The sequence below is a fragment of the Biomphalaria glabrata genome, chromosome 7 (genome assembly GCF_947242115.1).
Source record: "Biomphalaria glabrata chromosome 7, xgBioGlab47.1, whole genome shotgun sequence".
Taxonomy (NCBI): domain Eukaryota; kingdom Metazoa; phylum Mollusca; class Gastropoda; family Planorbidae; genus Biomphalaria; species Biomphalaria glabrata.
This window is the reverse complement of record NC_074717.1, coordinates 23,544,465-23,562,753: the sequence shown is the minus strand read 5'-3', so window position 1 is coordinate 23,562,753 and position 18,289 is coordinate 23,544,465. Positions and strand designations below refer to the sequence as shown.

Genomic DNA, 18,289 nt, shown 5'->3' with positions numbered 1-18,289 from the left:
GAGATTCTATCCAAGGCAAAAGACAGAGATGTGTATAGAAAGACGGTCAACAGATCATGTGTGGTGCCCCAACGGTCCAACAGGTTAGGTGAAGGTGAGATAGGCCTATCTAGTGAGAAACTAATAGACCTATAGATGTGCACTACACAGTATGACTAGTCTAATATCTGTGGGAAAAAAAAAAAAAAAATACGGCTTACAGAAAGTGTGAGCGCACTCTGTTTGTGGTGAGATCTCAGGTAATAGCTAACACTACAATAGCTATTGGTAAATAGTGGACATTCGTTGACATAACAAATGGGGAGAGATTGCCTTATCAGTAGAGGCCTATGTACATTGCAGGGTGCGGCAGCACAGGGCCGTCTCTACCATCAAGCAAGACTAAGCAGCACACATTTTTAGGAGTGTAGAAAAAGGGACAACTAGTTATTTGAACAGAAACATACATTATGAATATTCAATCTATGCACAAACCATGTAGACTATAAAGACTTCGATGCATTGAATGGAAGTGGTGCAGTAGCTCATCAAATCTGATCAATTAACAAACGTATCTTGAACAAAGAAGAGTATTAAGTCTATGTGCGTCTTACTTCTCAGTTAGTCCACTATGCTTGCACTAATATTCCGCATGCGTTAAAGTAATTATCTTTCTTTTTTTTTTTTAAGGAACATTTCATAAGATAAGAAAGTCAGTTACCTCTCGTGTAGGCTACAAGCAAGAGCTCTACTCTTTTTTTCAACGTATTAAGAATGTATACATTCCGTAGTGGATTAAGCTAATCAAACCCAAATTTATTTTACTAAGGAAAAAAAGAAAACGATGTTTGCGTAGGTATATGCGTGTGTGCATACTTATGCTTGCAAACTTATAATTGTATAATTATTTTTTTTAGATACCATTTATCAGTTAGGAGATCTGTGTTTAGGGAGAAAATGTAACCAAAAACAAAATGCAGGTCTCTTGCCCGATTTGTCCACCTCCATCCCCCACCCCCGGAGATGAAGAGTCAATTACGATTTTTGCCCAATAAGTTGGTCGATAGCTAGAAGCAAAGATAAATCGCTAAGAAAGAACTTCTCCGCTTCTTTGGATTGGTGCAGATTTTTAAAAAAAAAAGCATCTCCCTAAAGCCTTTGATCGACAACATTTGTCATATCCAAGGTTAGTATTAAGCCAGTCACCTTAGCCCACAGGCCCCACACAAACAAAGCATGTACTGCTGGCGGGATAAGTCATGCAGATAGAGTTGTTTTGTTGTATTTGGTTCTTGTTGTTTTTTTCCTTAAAGAAGAATAACCTATGTATAGACGAATACATACGCAAGCGGGCAACAAATAGATACAGGAGCAATCTATAAACTTTTTGGGGGAGGGAGGGGGTAATTCATTTTTTTCTTTATCGTCAGTATCTTATGTATAAGCAGTTAACTACACCTCCACTAATTTCCTTAGCCAGTTACCTAAGCATCCACTAATAATCCTTAGCCAGTTACCCATACCTCTACTGAGGCTCTACTAATAATCCTTAGCCAGTTACCCACACCTCCCCACTAATAATCCTTATCCAGTTACCTACACTTCCATTAATAATCCTTATCCAGTTACCTACACCTCCACTAATAATCCTTATCCAGTTACCTACACCTCCCCACTAATAATCCTTAGCCAGTTACCTACACCTCCACTAATAATCCTTAGCCAGTTACCTACACCTCCACTAATAATCCTTATCCAGTTACCTACACCTCCACTAATAATCCTTAGCCAGTTACCTACACTTCCATTAATAATCCTTAGCCAGTTACCTACACCTCCCCACTAATAATCCTTATCCAGTTATCTACACCTCCATTAATAATCCTTATCCAGTTACCTACACCTCCATTACTAATCCTTATCCAGCTATCTACACCTCCATTACTAATCCTTAGATAGTTACCTACACCTCCATTAAAAATCCTTAGCCAGATACCTACACCTCCATTACTAATCCTTAGCCAGGTACCTACACCTCCATTAATAATCCTTAGCCAGGTACCTACACCTCCATTAATAATCCTTAGCCAGTTACCTACACCTCCATTACTAATCCTTAGCCAGGTACCTACACCTCCATTAATAATCCTTAGCCAGGTACCTACACCTCCATTACTAATCCTTAGCCAGGTACCTACACCTCCCCACTAATAATCCTTAGCCAGTTACCTACACCTCCCCACTAATAATCCTTAGCCAGTTACCTACACCTCCATTAATAATCCTTAGCCAGTTACCCACACCTCCATTAATAATCCTTAGCCAGGTACCTACACCTCCATTAATAATCCTTAGCTAGTTACCTACACCTCCCCACTAATAACCATTAGCCAGTTACCTACGCATCTACTAATAATCCTTCGCCAGTTACCTACACATCCACTAATAATCCTTAGCCAGTAACCTAAGCATCCACTAATAATCCTTAGCCAGTTACCTACACATCCACTAATAATCCTTAGCCAGTTGCCTACGCCTCCACTAATAATCCTTAGCCAGTTACCTACTGTGACAGGTGGGGAAATGTGACGTGTGTTTGGCACGTTTTATGTCTAGGGGATGATTATTTTTAATGCTATCACACCCCCCACTTATCAGCATATGAATCGGGAGCAGACACGCAACGAGACAAAGCAATGAAAGATAGATACAAAAGTTAAAATAAAGGATATTTATTTACATAAATATACATATAATAATAAAAAGGGGGAGGGTTTGCATTTATCTCTAGTATATTCTATGTTAAATCATCACTCTTGCACATAATAAGAGAGTATGTCACTTTGTCCTCTGACTTAGCTGGTTGTCCTGTTGATGTCGCAGCTGGCTGTGTCCTGGCTTGAGGTTCTGCAGCTGGAGGTGGCGCTCTAGCGGGTAGAGGGACGCCGGTGATATAGCTCTTGTGGAGTCTCAGTCCCAAGTTCTAGTATCTGTAGTGGGCACAGTATGGCGGGTGGCCGGATACCGTGGGCACAAGGTTGCTGCGGGCAGAGCTGATCTGCCGTGGGCAGTGTGAGTAACAGGATATGTCCAGTGAGTTGCAGAGGGTTGGCGTAGCTATGACGTCTCGCACAGATCTGACTCTATAGGGACGTCGCGCCTAATAGCTTGACAGGTGGGCTGTCGAATAAGCGGGCAATGCCGATAGCGCCAAGTAGTAGAGTTGGGTAGATCTCAGTAGGCAAATGCAGCGCTGAATAGCACTAAGCACAACTGCAGGTAAATGGATCGTTGATCCAGTAACTAGGCAATAGGTGATTCTTGATAGCAACTAGGCAAGTGCAGCGCTGGTTAGCACTAAGCACATAGATAGGCCAGTAGGCAAATAGGCAGGTAAGTGATCCGATAAATAAATAGGCAGACACCTGAGGGAGGCACCAGGTATTCCTCTAGGAGAAAGAATGTGCGAAGTAGTCCAGACTCGATAGCTCGTATGAGAATGAAAGAGGGTCTGACTTTATTTAATCTACTTATATATGCCTGGGAAATGTGGGCGGACACAGGAAACGTCCTAGGCTAAGAATTAGCTTACACGTGGGTGGAGTAGACTTGAGCCGCACCTTGGAGTATCACGCGGTGCGTTGACCAGGGTAATCTCTTAGATCAAAGAGAGACGTGAGAGATGGGGGGGGGGGGGGGGGAGAAGGATTAGCTTGCATTCAAACCAAGGTGGGGTCAACCGCGACCGTCCTTCAGACATCCGGCGGGCAAGACAAAAGAGATTGTGTGTCTACCTTTCCCCGATCAAGGGCAGATAAATGAAAGGACGCGCCTTAGCTATCTCCAAGGTGGTCAACTAAGTCTAGCCTGGAGAGGAAAAGGTGGCGCGGGTGAATGATTTAGGGGTAGGATGGACAAATAATTAAAATAAAATAAATAAATAAGGAAAAATAATAATTAATGCTGTGATAATTTAGAGTGACTCTGACAGCGAGTTTTTGACTTGTCACATACGCCGCCGCCAAGATGGATCTATCGCAGAAAGATCCATAAAGTGCGAGCAGACTGATGTCACTCTAACTTTAAGATCAGTTGTTATCACAGCATTAGAAAAAAAAATCTGGGAAAATAAAGGGATAGCCATGCCAGGAGGAGAGTCTGTCCAAGTCAGTCCGTGGTCTACTTTCCGTCCCTGATAACGTAGTCACCTGGGTGAAACATTTGGGGTTGTTCGGGAGAGTAGATTGGGCGATTGGGTGAGTAATAATTCCTTCCTGGGGCGGATTGGGGAGGGTGATTGGGGCTTAGGCGGGGTGCCCAAGGCACGTGTGCTCGTTGGGGCTTGCCTCCGAAGCCGCTGTGAGGCGCTTCTTCACGAGAGTAAGTAGTCAGCTTACCTCGGTATCGTCTGACATGATCAATGTCAGGGAAGAGTGGCCTGATAAAGAATGTGGAGTTCTGCCTGAGAACGTCCCCACGAGTACTATAATTTGGCTTACGTCGGGGCTTCCTGACATGGTCAATGCCAGGGGAGGGTTGATTTCGCATGGTGGCTGAGGAGCCATGGTGAGAAGTGTTTTCAAGAGCGCGAGGGTTCGGCTTACCTCGTGACTTCCTGACACTATCAATGCCAGGGGGAGGCTGATTCGGAATGGTGGCTGAGGAGCCATGAAAAGGAGTGAGTCCACGAGAGCAAGGGTTCATCTTACCTCGGGGCATTCTGACACTGTCAATGTCAGAGGAAGGATGCATGATTGTGGCTGAGTAGCCTGGGTCAAATAGATCCTCACGAGCGCGGGTGTACGACTTAACTCGTGACTTCCCAGCAGTGTCAATGCCAGGGCAGAGTGGTTTGAGCTTTGCTGATGAGTCGGGACTGAGCGTGTTAGCGTGGTGACCAGGGCTTCCAACCAGCTGGTTGCTGCCACGTTTCTGCTTCGTCGATCTACCGACGGGCAGAGAGAAGTATGGCTTGTTGACTACTCCAAGAGGGACATATTTGGAGCCTAGAATGAAATCGTACACCGGCGCGTCCATGACGGCGGCGTCAATGGTGCCATGTACGTATCTGCACTCCACGTGTACCCTCGCGACAGGTAGAACCTGCGGAGGAGTGCCACGGTCTATGGACTGGATTGTCACTGTTCCACCAGTGAGATCCGATGGGTCAATCAGCGTTCTATTTATAACCGCGCCGAACGAACAGCCTGAGTCGTAAAGGCCCAAGACTTCAACACCGTTGGCCAGAATGTTCTCTACTCCCGGAGGAGAAGAGGTGGGGTGAGGTGGCACGGGTGGGAGTTCTGGTTGGCCGAGTTCAGTGGCAGTGGGTTGAGGAGCCACGGCCATCGTGGAGACGAAGTATGTGTCCTCCTCCGGTTGGTCAGAAAGATCGATCGCGGAGGGTTGAGAGACTGGCGTCACCGTAGATAGGGTCCGTGGGGCCTGCTGCTGCCGTTGTGGAGTAGGTCTACTGTCACGCGCGCTATGACGTGAGTCACGCTGAGAGTAGTTAGCCTGGTTATAGCGAGACTGGTGGTTGGGGCGGTTATGGTGGCTATGAGGGGTTGATTGCCGACCTGGTGCCTGGTTATGCTGGGGAGTTTTAGGAGCAAGGTTGGATTGAGCAGGAGAAGTTGGTTGCTCTGTTTGCTGGTCTGTCGCGGTTGCTTTACCTTTTAAGTCCTTTCGGGCGTTCAAGTACCGGTCAGCGGCGGAAGCTATGTCAGCGGGTGCAGTTGCTTGTTGCTCCTTGACATAAACTCTGACCTCTGGGGACATGCATTCTAACAGCTGCTCAGAGAGTACGAGGCATGCTAGGCCATCAAAAGTCTCTGGCAATTGGCTGAGAGCGTGCCACCTGATAAGGTACTTGTCCAGCCTTTCGCAGAGGTTGCCGTAGGTCTCTCTGCGTTCGAGGCGGGAACTTCTGAACTTTTTGTGGTAGGCCTCGGCAGTCAGCTCGAACTGGATCAGCAGCGCCTGCTTGAGGGCTGCGTAATCTTCTCGCTGGCCGGAGGGAAGTTTGGAGTAAACTTCGTAGGCTTTGCCTCGGAGGCATTGGGATAGCCGGAAGCACCATTTCTCCTCTGGCAGACCGTAAAAGCGTGCTACTTCCTCAAAACGGACAAGATAAACTTCGATGTTCTCTGTCTTGTCGTCGAAGTGCTCCATTGGCATGTGGGGTAGACCGTTCAAAGAACTTTGAAAGGATGCTGGGCTAGCCGGGCGAGACTCGGAAGAAGCCTGGCGGGCGGCCTCGTTCTCTTTGTCCGCGGCTATCTTTTCTCTCGCCGTTATTTGTTGCTCTCTTTCTCGCTCTGTAACTTCTTTAGCAATGGCTATTTCAGCTTCCTTTCTTTCTCTTTCTTTAGCAATAGCTATTTCAGCTTCCTTTCTTTCTCTTTCTTTAGCTGTTTCTGTTTCCCTTCTCTCCCTTTCCATAGCTATTTCATGCTCCCTTGCGCTTGCTAATCTTCTTTCTTCCTTTTCGTCTTCCTTTCTTTTTTCTTCCTTTTCGTCTTCCTGTCTTCTCAACGCCTCAAATTGTGCTCTCACGTATTCTTTCCGTTCTGCCTCATCGTCAAATATGGTGGCTGCGAAATCCTTCAATTCAGCTAATTTCTGCTTCATGTCAGAGTCCGCTTTCGAGCGTGTGCCGCTGGCCATAGTGATGAGGGGTGGGTAATGAGAGGTTTTAGGATGGTGGAGGGGCAGATAGAATGGATAATGGGATTGAGCTAGAAATAAAGAAAGTGGGTTAGTGAAAGTGAGTGCTTGGTTACAGGAAAGAGTGCAAAAGGAGTGTGGTGTCTGCCTACGTTAATCACAAAGTTCCTGCAAGAAAATATTACACATGAAATGCAATAATAATAATAAATAAAATATGACAAAAGTGACACTCTTGATAATGCGAAGTGATGATACTTATAAATATTTTAAGAAAAAAAATATTGAAATGGAATTTAGTTATTGCTGCCTGTTCGTGCCTGCTGTACTAATGGGTTAAATCCACGGACGGGCTCGCCAAAATGTGACAGGTGGGGAAATGTGACGTGTGTTTGGCACGTTTTATGTCTAGGGGATGATTATTTTTAATGCTATCACACCCCCCCCTTATCAGCATATGAATCGGGAGCAGACACGCAACGAGACAAAGCAATGAAAGATAGATACAAAAGTTAAAATAAAGGATATTTATTTACATAAATATACATATAATAATAAAAAGGGGGAGGGTTTGCATTTATCTCTAGTATATTCTATGTTAAATCATCACTCTTGCACATAATAAGAGAGTATGTCACTTTGTCCTCTGACTTAGCTGGTTGTCCTGTTGATGTCGCAGCTGGCTGTGTCCTGGCTTGAGGTTCTGCAGCTGGAGGTGGCGCTCTAGCGGGTAGAGGGACGCCGGTGATATAGCTCTTGTGGAGTCTCAGTCCCAAGTTCTAGTATCTGTAGTGGGCACAGTATGGCGGGTGGCCGGATACCGTGGGCACAAGGTTGCTGCGGGCAGAGCTGATCTGCCGTGGGCAGTGTGAGTAACAGGATATGTCCAGTGAGTTGCAGAGGGTTGGCGTAGCTATGACGTCTCGCACAGATCTGACTCTATAGGGACGTCGCGCCTAATAGCTTGACAGGTGGGCTGTCGAATAAGCGGGCAATGCCGATAGCGCCAAGTAGTAGAGTTGGGTAGATCTCAGTAGGCAAATGCAGCGCTGAATAGCACTAAGCACAACTGCAGGTAAATGGATCGTTGATCCAGTAACTAGGCAATAGGTGATTCTTGATAGCAACTAGGCAAGTGCAGCGCTGGTTAGCACTAAGCACATAGATAGGCCAGTAGGCAAATAGGCAGGTAAGTGATCCGATAAATAAATAGGCAGACACCTGAGGGAGGCACCAGGTATTCCTCTAGGAGAAAGAATGTGCGAAGTAGTCCAGACTCGATAGCTCGTATGAGAATGAAAGAGGGTCTGACTTTATTTAATCTACTTATATATGCCTGGGAAATGTGGGCGGACACAGGAAACGTCCTAGGCTAAGAATTAGCTTACACGTGGGTGGAGTAGACTTGAGCCGCACCTTGGAGTATCACGCGGTGCGTTGACCAGGGTAATCTCTTAGATCAAAGAGAGACGTGAGAGATGGGGGGGGGGGGGGGGAGAAGGATTAGCTTGCATTCAAACCAAGGTGGGGTCAACCGCGACCGTCCTTCAGACATCCGGCGGGCAAGACAAAAGAGATTGTGTGTCTACCTTTCCCCGATCAAGGGCAGATAAATGAAAGGACGCGCCTTAGCTATCTCCAAGGTGGTCAACTAAGTCTAGCCTGGAGAGGAAAAGGTGGCGCGGGTGAATGATTTAGGGGTAGGATGGACAAATAATTAAAATAAAATAAATAAATAAGGAAAAATAATAATTAATGCTGTGATAATTTAGAGTGACTCTGACAGCGAGTTTTTGACTTGTCACATACGCCGCCGCCAAGATGGATCTATCGCAGAAAGATCCATAAAGTGCGAGCAGACTGATGTCACTCTAACTTTAAGATCAGTTGTTATCACAGCATTAGAAAAAAAAATCTGGGAAAATAAAGGGATAGCCATGCCAGGAGGAGAGTCTGTCCAAGTCAGTCCGTGGTCTACTTTCCGTCCCTGATAACGTAGTCACCTGGGTGAAACATTTGGGGTTGTTCGGGAGAGTAGATTGGGCGATTGGGTGAGTAATAATTCCTTCCTGGGGCGGATTGGGGAGGGTGATTGGGGCTTAGGCGGGGTGCCCAAGGCACGTGTGCTCGTTGGGGCTTGCCTCCGAAGCCGCTGTGAGGCGCTTCTTCACGAGAGTAAGTAGTCAGCTTACCTCGGTATCGTCTGACATGATCAATGTCAGGGAAGAGTGGCCTGATAAAGAATGTGGAGTTCTGCCTGAGAACGTCCCCACGAGTACTATAATTTGGCTTACGTCGGGGCTTCCTGACATGGTCAATGCCAGGGGAGGGTTGATTTCGCATGGTGGCTGAGGAGCCATGGTGAGAAGTGTTTTCAAGAGCGCGAGGGTTCGGCTTACCTCGTGACTTCCTGACACTATCAATGCCAGGGGGAGGCTGATTCGGAATGGTGGCTGAGGAGCCATGAAAAGGAGTGAGTCCACGAGAGCAAGGGTTCATCTTACCTCGGGGCATTCTGACACTGTCAATGTCAGAGGAAGGATGCATGATTGTGGCTGAGTAGCCTGGGTCAAATAGATCCTCACGAGCGCGGGTGTACGACTTAACTCGTGACTTCCCAGCAGTGTCAATGCCAGGGCAGAGTGGTTTGAGCTTTGCTGATGAGTCGGGACTGAGCGTGTTAGCGTGGTGACCAGGGCTTCCAACCAGCTGGTTGCTGCCACGTTTCTGCTTCGTCGATCTACCGACGGGCAGAGAGAAGTATGGCTTGTTGACTACTCCAAGAGGGACATATTTGGAGCCTAGAATGAAATCGTACACCGGCGCGTCCATGACGGCGGCGTCAATGGTGCCATGTACGTATCTGCACTCCACGTGTACCCTCGCGACAGGTAGAACCTGCGGAGGAGTGCCACGGTCTATGGACTGGATTGTCACTGTTCCACCAGTGAGATCCGATGGGTCAATCAGCGTTCTATTTATAACCGCGCCGAACGAACAGCCTGAGTCGTAAAGGCCCAAGACTTCAACACCGTTGGCCAGAATGTTCTCTACTCCCGGAGGAGAAGAGGTGGGGTGAGGTGGCACGGGTGGGAGTTCTGGTTGGCCGAGTTCAGTGGCAGTGGGTTGAGGAGCCACGGCCATCGTGGAGACGAAGTATGTGTCCTCCTCCGGTTGGTCAGAAAGATCGATCGCGGAGGGTTGAGAGACTGGCGTCACCGTAGATAGGGTCCGTGGGGCCTGCTGCTGCCGTTGTGGAGTAGGTCTACTGTCACGCGCGCTATGACGTGAGTCACGCTGAGAGTAGTTAGCCTGGTTATAGCGAGACTGGTGGTTGGGGCGGTTATGGTGGCTATGAGGGGTTGATTGCCGACCTGGTGCCTGGTTATGCTGGGGAGTTTTAGGAGCAAGGTTGGATTGAGCAGGAGAAGTTGGTTGCTCTGTTTGCTGGTCTGTCGCGGTTGCTTTACCTTTTAAGTCCTTTCGGGCGTTCAAGTACCGGTCAGCGGCGGAAGCTATGTCAGCGGGTGCAGTTGCTTGTTGCTCCTTGACATAAACTCTGACCTCTGGGGACATGCATTCTAACAGCTGCTCAGAGAGTACGAGGCATGCTAGGCCATCAAAAGTCTCTGGCAATTGGCTGAGAGCGTGCCACCTGATAAGGTACTTGTCCAGCCTTTCGCAGAGGTTGCCGTAGGTCTCTCTGCGTTCGAGGCGGGAACTTCTGAACTTTTTGTGGTAGGCCTCGGCAGTCAGCTCGAACTGGATCAGCAGCGCCTGCTTGAGGGCTGCGTAATCTTCTCGCTGGCCGGAGGGAAGTTTGGAGTAAACTTCGTAGGCTTTGCCTCGGAGGCATTGGGATAGCCGGAAGCACCATTTCTCCTCTGGCAGACCGTAAAAGCGTGCTACTTCCTCAAAACGGACAAGATAAACTTCGATGTTCTCTGTCTTGTCGTCGAAGTGCTCCATTGGCATGTGGGGTAGACCGTTCAAAGAACTTTGAAAGGATGCTGGGCTAGCCGGGCGAGACTCGGAAGAAGCCTGGCGGGCGGCCTCGTTCTCTTTGTCCGCGGCTATCTTTTCTCTCGCCGTTATTTGTTGCTCTCTTTCTCGCTCTGTAACTTCTTTAGCAATGGCTATTTCAGCTTCCTTTCTTTCTCTTTCTTTAGCAATAGCTATTTCAGCTTCCTTTCTTTCTCTTTCTTTAGCTGTTTCTGTTTCCCTTCTCTCCCTTTCCATAGCTATTTCATGCTCCCTTGCGCTTGCTAATCTTCTTTCTTCCTTTTCGTCTTCCTTTCTTTTTTCTTCCTTTTCGTCTTCCTGTCTTCTCAACGCCTCAAATTGTGCTCTCACGTATTCTTTCCGTTCTGCCTCATCGTCAAATATGGTGGCTGCGAAATCCTTCAATTCAGCTAATTTCTGCTTCATGTCAGAGTCCGCTTTCGAGCGTGTGCCGCTGGCCATAGTGATGAGGGGTGGGTAATGAGAGGTTTTAGGATGGTGGAGGGGCAGATAGAATGGATAATGGGATTGAGCTAGAAATAAAGAAAGTGGGTTAGTGAAAGTGAGTGCTTGGTTACAGGAAAGAGTGCAAAAGGAGTGTGGTGTCTGCCTACGTTAATCACAAAGTTCCTGCAAGAAAATATTACACATGAAATGCAATAATAATAATAAATAAAATATGACAAAAGTGACACTCTTGATAATGCGAAGTGATGATACTTATAAATATTTTAAGAAAAAAAATATTGAAATGGAATTTAGTTATTGCTGCCTGTTCGTGCCTGCTGTACTAATGGGTTAAATCCACGGACGGGCTCGCCAAAATGTGACAGGTGGGGAAATGTGACGTGTGTTTGGCACGTTTTATGTCTAGGGGATGATTATTTTTAATGCTATCACACCCCCCCCTTATCAGCATATGAATCGGGAGCAGACACGCAACGAGACAAAGCAATGAAAGATAGATACAAAAGTTAAAATAAAGGATATTTATTTACATAAATATACATATAATAATAAAAAGGGGGAGGGTTTGCATTTATCTCTAGTATATTCTATGTTAAATCATCACTCTTGCACATAATAAGAGAGTATGTCACTTTGTCCTCTGACTTAGCTGGTTGTCCTGTTGATGTCGCAGCTGGCTGTGTCCTGGCTTGAGGTTCTGCAGCTGGAGGTGGCGCTCTAGCGGGTAGAGGGACGCCGGTGATATAGCTCTTGTGGAGTCTCAGTCCCAAGTTCTAGTATCTGTAGTGGGCACAGTATGGCGGGTGGCCGGATACCGTGGGCACAAGGTTGCTGCGGGCAGAGCTGATCTGCCGTGGGCAGTGTGAGTAACAGGATATGTCCAGTGAGTTGCAGAGGGTTGGCGTAGCTATGACGTCTCGCACAGATCTGACTCTATAGGGACGTCGCGCCTAATAGCTTGACAGGTGGGCTGTCGAATAAGCGGGCAATGCCGATAGCGCCAAGTAGTAGAGTTGGGTAGATCTCAGTAGGCAAATGCAGCGCTGAATAGCACTAAGCACAACTGCAGGTAAATGGATCGTTGATCCAGTAACTAGGCAATAGGTGATTCTTGATAGCAACTAGGCAAGTGCAGCGCTGGTTAGCACTAAGCACATAGATAGGCCAGTAGGCAAATAGGCAGGTAAGTGATCCGATAAATAAATAGGCAGACACCTGAGGGAGGCACCAGGTATTCCTCTAGGAGAAAGAATGTGCGAAGTAGTCCAGACTCGATAGCTCGTATGAGAATGAAAGAGGGTCTGACTTTATTTAATCTACTTATATATGCCTGGGAAATGTGGGCGGACACAGGAAACGTCCTAGGCTAAGAATTAGCTTACACGTGGGTGGAGTAGACTTGAGCCGCACCTTGGAGTATCACGCGGTGCGTTGACCAGGGTAATCTCTTAGATCAAAGAGAGACGTGAGAGATGGGGGGGGGAGAAGGATTAGCTTGCATTCAAACCAAGGTGGGATCAACCGCGACCGTCCTTCAGACATCCGGCGGGCAAGACAAAAGAGATTGTGTGTCTACCTTTCCCCGATCAAGGGCAGATAAATGAAAGGACGCGCCTTAGCTATCTCCAAGGTGGTCAACTAAGTCTAGCCTGGAGAGGAAAAGGTGGCGCGGGTGAATGATTTAGGGGTAGGATGGACAAATAATTAAAATAAAATAAATAAATAAGGAAAAATAATAATTAATGCTGTGATAATTTAGAGTGACTCTGACAGCGAGTTTTTGACTTGTCACACCTACACATCCACTAATAATCCTTAGCCAGTTACCTACACATCCACTAATAATCCTTAGCCAGTAACCAAAGCATCCATTAATAATCCTTAGCCAGTTGCCTACGCCTCCACTAATAATCCTTAGCCAGTTACCTACGCCTCCCCAGTAATAATCCTTAGCCAGTTACCTACGCCTCCCCAGTAATAATCCTTAGCCAGTTACCTACGCCTCCCCACTAATAATCCTTAGCCAGTTACCTACACATCCACTAATAATCCTTAGCCAGTTACCTACACATCCACTAATAATCCTTAGCCAGTAACCTACACCTCCCCACTAATAATCCTTAGCCAGTTATCTACGCCTCCCCACTAATAATCCTTAGCCAGTTACCTACACATCCACTAATAATCCTTAGCCAGGTACCTACACATCCACTAATAATCCTTAGCCAGTAACCTACACCTCCCCACTAATAATCCTTAGCCAGTTACCTACGCCTCCCCAGTAATAATCCTTAGCCAGTTATCTACACCTCCCCACTAATAATCCTTAGCCAGTTACCTACGCCTCCCCAGTAATAATCCTTAGCCAGTTATCTACGCCTCCCCACTAATAATCCTTAGCCAGTTACCTACGCCTCCCCACTAATAATCCTTAGCCAGTTACCTACGCCTCCCCAGTAATAATCCTTAGCCAGTTACGTACTCCTCCCCAGAAATAATCCTTAGCCATTTACCTAGTCTGTCCATAGTAGTTGTCAGTCAGTTACTTACCTCTCGTTCATTATCCCCAAAAGGTATGCTAAGTGTTCCCATAGCCCTGATGATGGCCACCAATGACTGAATGGTGTTGCTGTACACCACTGGCTTGTATTGTTTGTTGTCTTCGCTGGTGAAGCCACCTTCGTGGATAATTCTGGAGAATAGAAAGTACTAATAGTCATTAAACTTGTGATGACTTTTTATTTACAAGAATCAATGATGATGAATAAGTTGAGTAGGACATTTGAAGTAATCCTCTTTTCAAGGCGAAAAAACATAATGCCTCCATATTCGTGTATCTAGAACATGAGATTGTTTTCATTTTCATGTAACTAGAACATCAGGTGTTCATTGTCATGTACATAGAACATGAGATTGTGTACATTTTCGTGTACATAGAACTTGAGATTGTGTACATTTTCGTGTACATAGAACATGAGATTGTGTTCATTTTCGTCTATGCCTACGTAGAACATGAGATTGTATTCATCTTTGTGTACATAGAACATGAGATTGTGTTCATTTTCGTCTATGCCTACGTAGAACATGAGATTGTATTCATCTTTGTGTACATAGAACATGAGATTGTGTACATTTTCGTGTACATAGAACATGAGATTGTGTTCATTTTCGTCTCTGCCTACGTAGAACATGAGATTGTATTCATCTTTGTGTACACAGAACATGAGATTGTATTCATAAGATTTTCTGTACCTAGAAGATGAGATCGAGTTTGATTGCAGAAAGAGGTAGTTGTATAAAATATTTATTGCAGTTGTTTCATAAACTTATTGCAGATTTGTTCTCGTCTTTTACTACAAAGAGAAGGTCGACCAGTGGGCGCTCTCGAGTGTCCTTATGGTGAGAAGTTTTAATATTTCTGTCAATCTGACCCTGTGTTCAAGTCAGATGTTGATGGAAGACTTTCGCAACTTTGTAACCCCGACCTATATATAAATACGCAGATGACGTTATATGTACCGATGAGTCGCAGAAGTAAAAAATGTTATAGACATTACAACCAAATTTTTACATGAACAATTTTAGTCCTAATAACTTTGTCTTATTTATCAGTGGCAAAGTCTTCCATTTCAGATACTTCTTTGTAACCGAAATGAAGGCCACACTTTCTTTGGACAAGACAATGTTGTAGAGCTTGCCCTAACCCGTTACATTCGTGCTTTCCGTGCTAAGTTTGTTCACCACGGCCTTAGTTGGAGATTTTCACGTTACATTCGTGCTTTCCGTGCTAAGTTTGTTCACCACGGCCTTAGTTGGAGATTTTCACGTTACATTCGTGCTTTCCGTGCTAAGTTTGTTCACCACGGCCTTAGTTGGAGATTTTCACGTTACATTGTCGATTCATATCAATGTCAAGGACGCTATATTAAAAGATCCCTGTTGCCAACTAAATAAAAATTAGTTTGTGTTGCAAGCAACAGCGCTTAGAATTTCGATTTTACAGTGATATTCTTATTCAATAAGACATGCTAGGACAAATTAGTACAAGTGCTCATTCTTCCCTAAATCCTTTAGAGCAGGTTGACAGAATCAGCCGGGTAAACAATGAGTTAGCAAGACTAGATGAACACATGGACACGCGTAGCAAGTGATTATCTTCTCTTTGGAAGGAACATGTGTAATTTATAAGATAAGACTTTTTTTTTATCTTGACAAATACAAATAACTTAAATGACAAGCTAAAATGACCAGCGTGTTTTTGATGTAAGAATTTTTTTTTAACTATTACTAGACCTAGCACAGAAGTATTCAAATAAGTCTCAAAATTTTTTTTTCGGTAAATTTTTGTTTTTAATTTTGGGGAGGGGGGTGCTGATATGGATAAGTTTGGTTCATCCGAACCAGACAACGATCTTTAGATCTAGAAGCTGTGTACAGGCTGAACCTATTTTTATGAATTCTAGAAAATGTATCTGAAATAATCCAGCGATCAAACCCACGATCTAGTCTAGATCTACCAACTATCGACCAACCCAACCCAGCGCGAGCTTACAAAGCGGGTGATGAGAAAGCGCGATTACATTATTGATTTTATTCCTGTGAAGTGACGTCATCAATGTGCGCTAAAAACGTCTCATGCCCTGTCTAGTGCAGACAAAATGGCGACTTAAAAATTGTAAATAAGGTTAAAGGCAGCAGTATAACAATGATAATCAGTGGCGTGACAAAGATGCGAGCCGTTGGGGGAAAAAAAGGGGGAAATGAGATCACAACTATCGCTTTGAAATGTAGAAATATCCATTGCAAAACGCGATTAAGAATTTAAAAAAAAATCGTGACCATGTGTAGGGAAGAAGGCAGGTTTTTAACACGTTTGATCAGGCTGTTAGGCTTTGCATTAGAGAAACGTTGGAATGAGTAGATCGAAAGCACAAGCAAAACAAGCTTTGATCTGTCCGGTTCAAATGAACGTTTTCAACAATAGTTTCTCTAAACGCTCTGTAGATTTTGTCTGTTGTCCAATTCACGGCTAGGACGTTTAATGGACAATAAAATGGAGATACAAGAAAAATGAAGGAATGCCAGCAGCCTAGAGTATATAAGCAGAAGCGGCTTCGGGGTGTGGCTGCCCGAGGGCATACGCTTCAGTTCCGAATTAGTCAACTAAAAACAACTAATTCTTCGTTAAATTTGGAACATGCTGACACTCGCTTTTTAACATTCAATGTCAATTTCCTTAAGTCTTTTGTACTGTGAGCTGTGATCGTTTCCAGGTCTTTGCAAAGGACGCCAATATTTCATAAAAGATATACTTTAAGTGGTAATTGGTATTTTCTACTTCAAAAATTTGAAATCCTCGAGAAATCAGTGCTACAGCATTAATCAGCCATGAGACAAGTGTAGAATAGTCAAACTTGTACTTATTTAATTAATCAAATATCTTATCTTATCGAGAATGTGAGGGAGATGAACTTACTGAGAATGTGAGGGAGATGAACTTACTTAGAATGTGTGGGAGATGAACTTATTGAGAATGTGAGGGAGATGAACTTAATGAGAATGTGAGGGAGATGAACTTATTGAGAATGTGAGGGAGATGAACTTACTGAGAATGTGAGGGAGATGGACTTACTGAGAATGTGAGGGAGATGAACTTATTGAGAATGTGAGGGAGATGAACTTAATGAGAATGTGAGGGAGATGAACTTACTGAGAATGTGAGGGAGATGAACTTATTGAGAATGTGAGGGAGATGAACGTATTGAGAATGTGAGGGAGATGAACTTATTGAGAATGTGAGGGAGATGAACTTATTGAGAATGTGAGGGAGATGAACTTATTGAGAATGTGAGGGAGATGAACTTATTGAGAATGTGAGGGAGATGAACTTATTGAGAATGTGAGGGAGATGAACTTATTGAGAATGTGAGGGAGATGAACTTATTGAGAATGTGAGGAAGGTGAACTAACTGAGAATGTGAGGGAGGTGAACTTACAAATGTGAGGGAAATGAACTTATTGAGAATGTGAGGGAGATGAACTTATTGAGAATGTGAGGGAGATGAACTTATTGAGAATGTGAGGGAGATGAACTTATTGAGAATGTGAGGGAGATGGACTTACTGAGAATGTGAGGGAGATGAACTTATTGAGAATGTGAGGGAGATGGACTTACTGAGAATGTGAGGGAGATGAACTTATTGAGAATGTGAGGGAGATGAACTTATTGAGAATGTGAGGGAAATGAACTAATGGTTGGTGAATATTAATTTGTCTTCATAATACCAGCTGTCGTAGTTACCGTGAATGTTATTGATTCAGCAAAACTGGTGTTTTACAAAACAGCACATAAAATACAATCTAGTACAGTGTTTCCCAAACTATGTTCCTTGGAACCCTAGTGTTCCGCGAGGCCTGCATAGGTGTTTCACGAGCTATTGAAATAATTAATAATTAACTAGTAGGCCACCACGAGATCACTCTAAAAAATTAAGCAAAGTATTCCGCTAAATACTCTGAATGTGCGAAGTGTTTCGTTAAGAAAAAAGTTTGGGAACCACTGACTATCAATGCATCGGATATAAAGTTCAAATGTAATCGTTACTAAACCAAAACTTGTTCAGTGAACAAATCTGGTGTGCAAAATATCCGAATGTTTCCACTCCTCCTCCTTATATCAACTCTTTCTGTCTGTCTGTCTGGTACAAAGCTTATATCAACTCACTCTGTCTGTCTGTCTGGTACAAAGCTTATATCAACTCACTCTGTCTGTCTGTCTGGTACAAAGCTTATATCAACTCACTCTGTCTGTCTGTCTGGTACAAAGCTTATATCAACTCACTCTGTCTGTCTGTCTGGTACAAAGCTTATATCAACTCACTCTGTCTGTCTGGTACAAATCTTATATCAGCTCACTCCGTCAGTCTTTCTGGTACAAAGCTTATATCAACTCACTCTGTCAGTCTGTCTGGTACAAAGCTTATATCAACTCACTCTGTCTGTCTGGTACAAAGCTTATATCAACTCACTCTGTCTGTCTGGTACAAAGCTTATATCAACTCACTCTGTCAGTCTTTCTGGTACAAAGCTTATATCAACTCACTCTGTCAGTCTGTCTGGTACAAAGCTTATATCAACTCACTCTGTTTGTCTGGTACAAAGCTTATATCAA

The 18,289-nt window shown here is 44.6% G+C and overlaps 1 protein-coding gene across 4 annotated transcripts in view; it reads right to left on the bottom strand.

Annotated features, from left to right (window-relative positions):
• Positions 1-18,289, bottom strand: part of LOC106072377 (guanine nucleotide-binding protein G(o) subunit alpha) — a 102,566-nt gene that overhangs the window by 16,997 nt on the left and 67,280 nt on the right. For all 4 annotated transcript variants that reach the window (XM_056035710.1, XM_056035708.1, XM_056035709.1 and 1 more), the window contains one exon: positions 13,669-13,810. In XM_056035710.1, the coding sequence (XP_055891685.1) occupies positions 13,669-13,810 (142 nt within the window). The remainder of the gene's footprint in view (positions 1-13,668; positions 13,811-18,289) is intronic.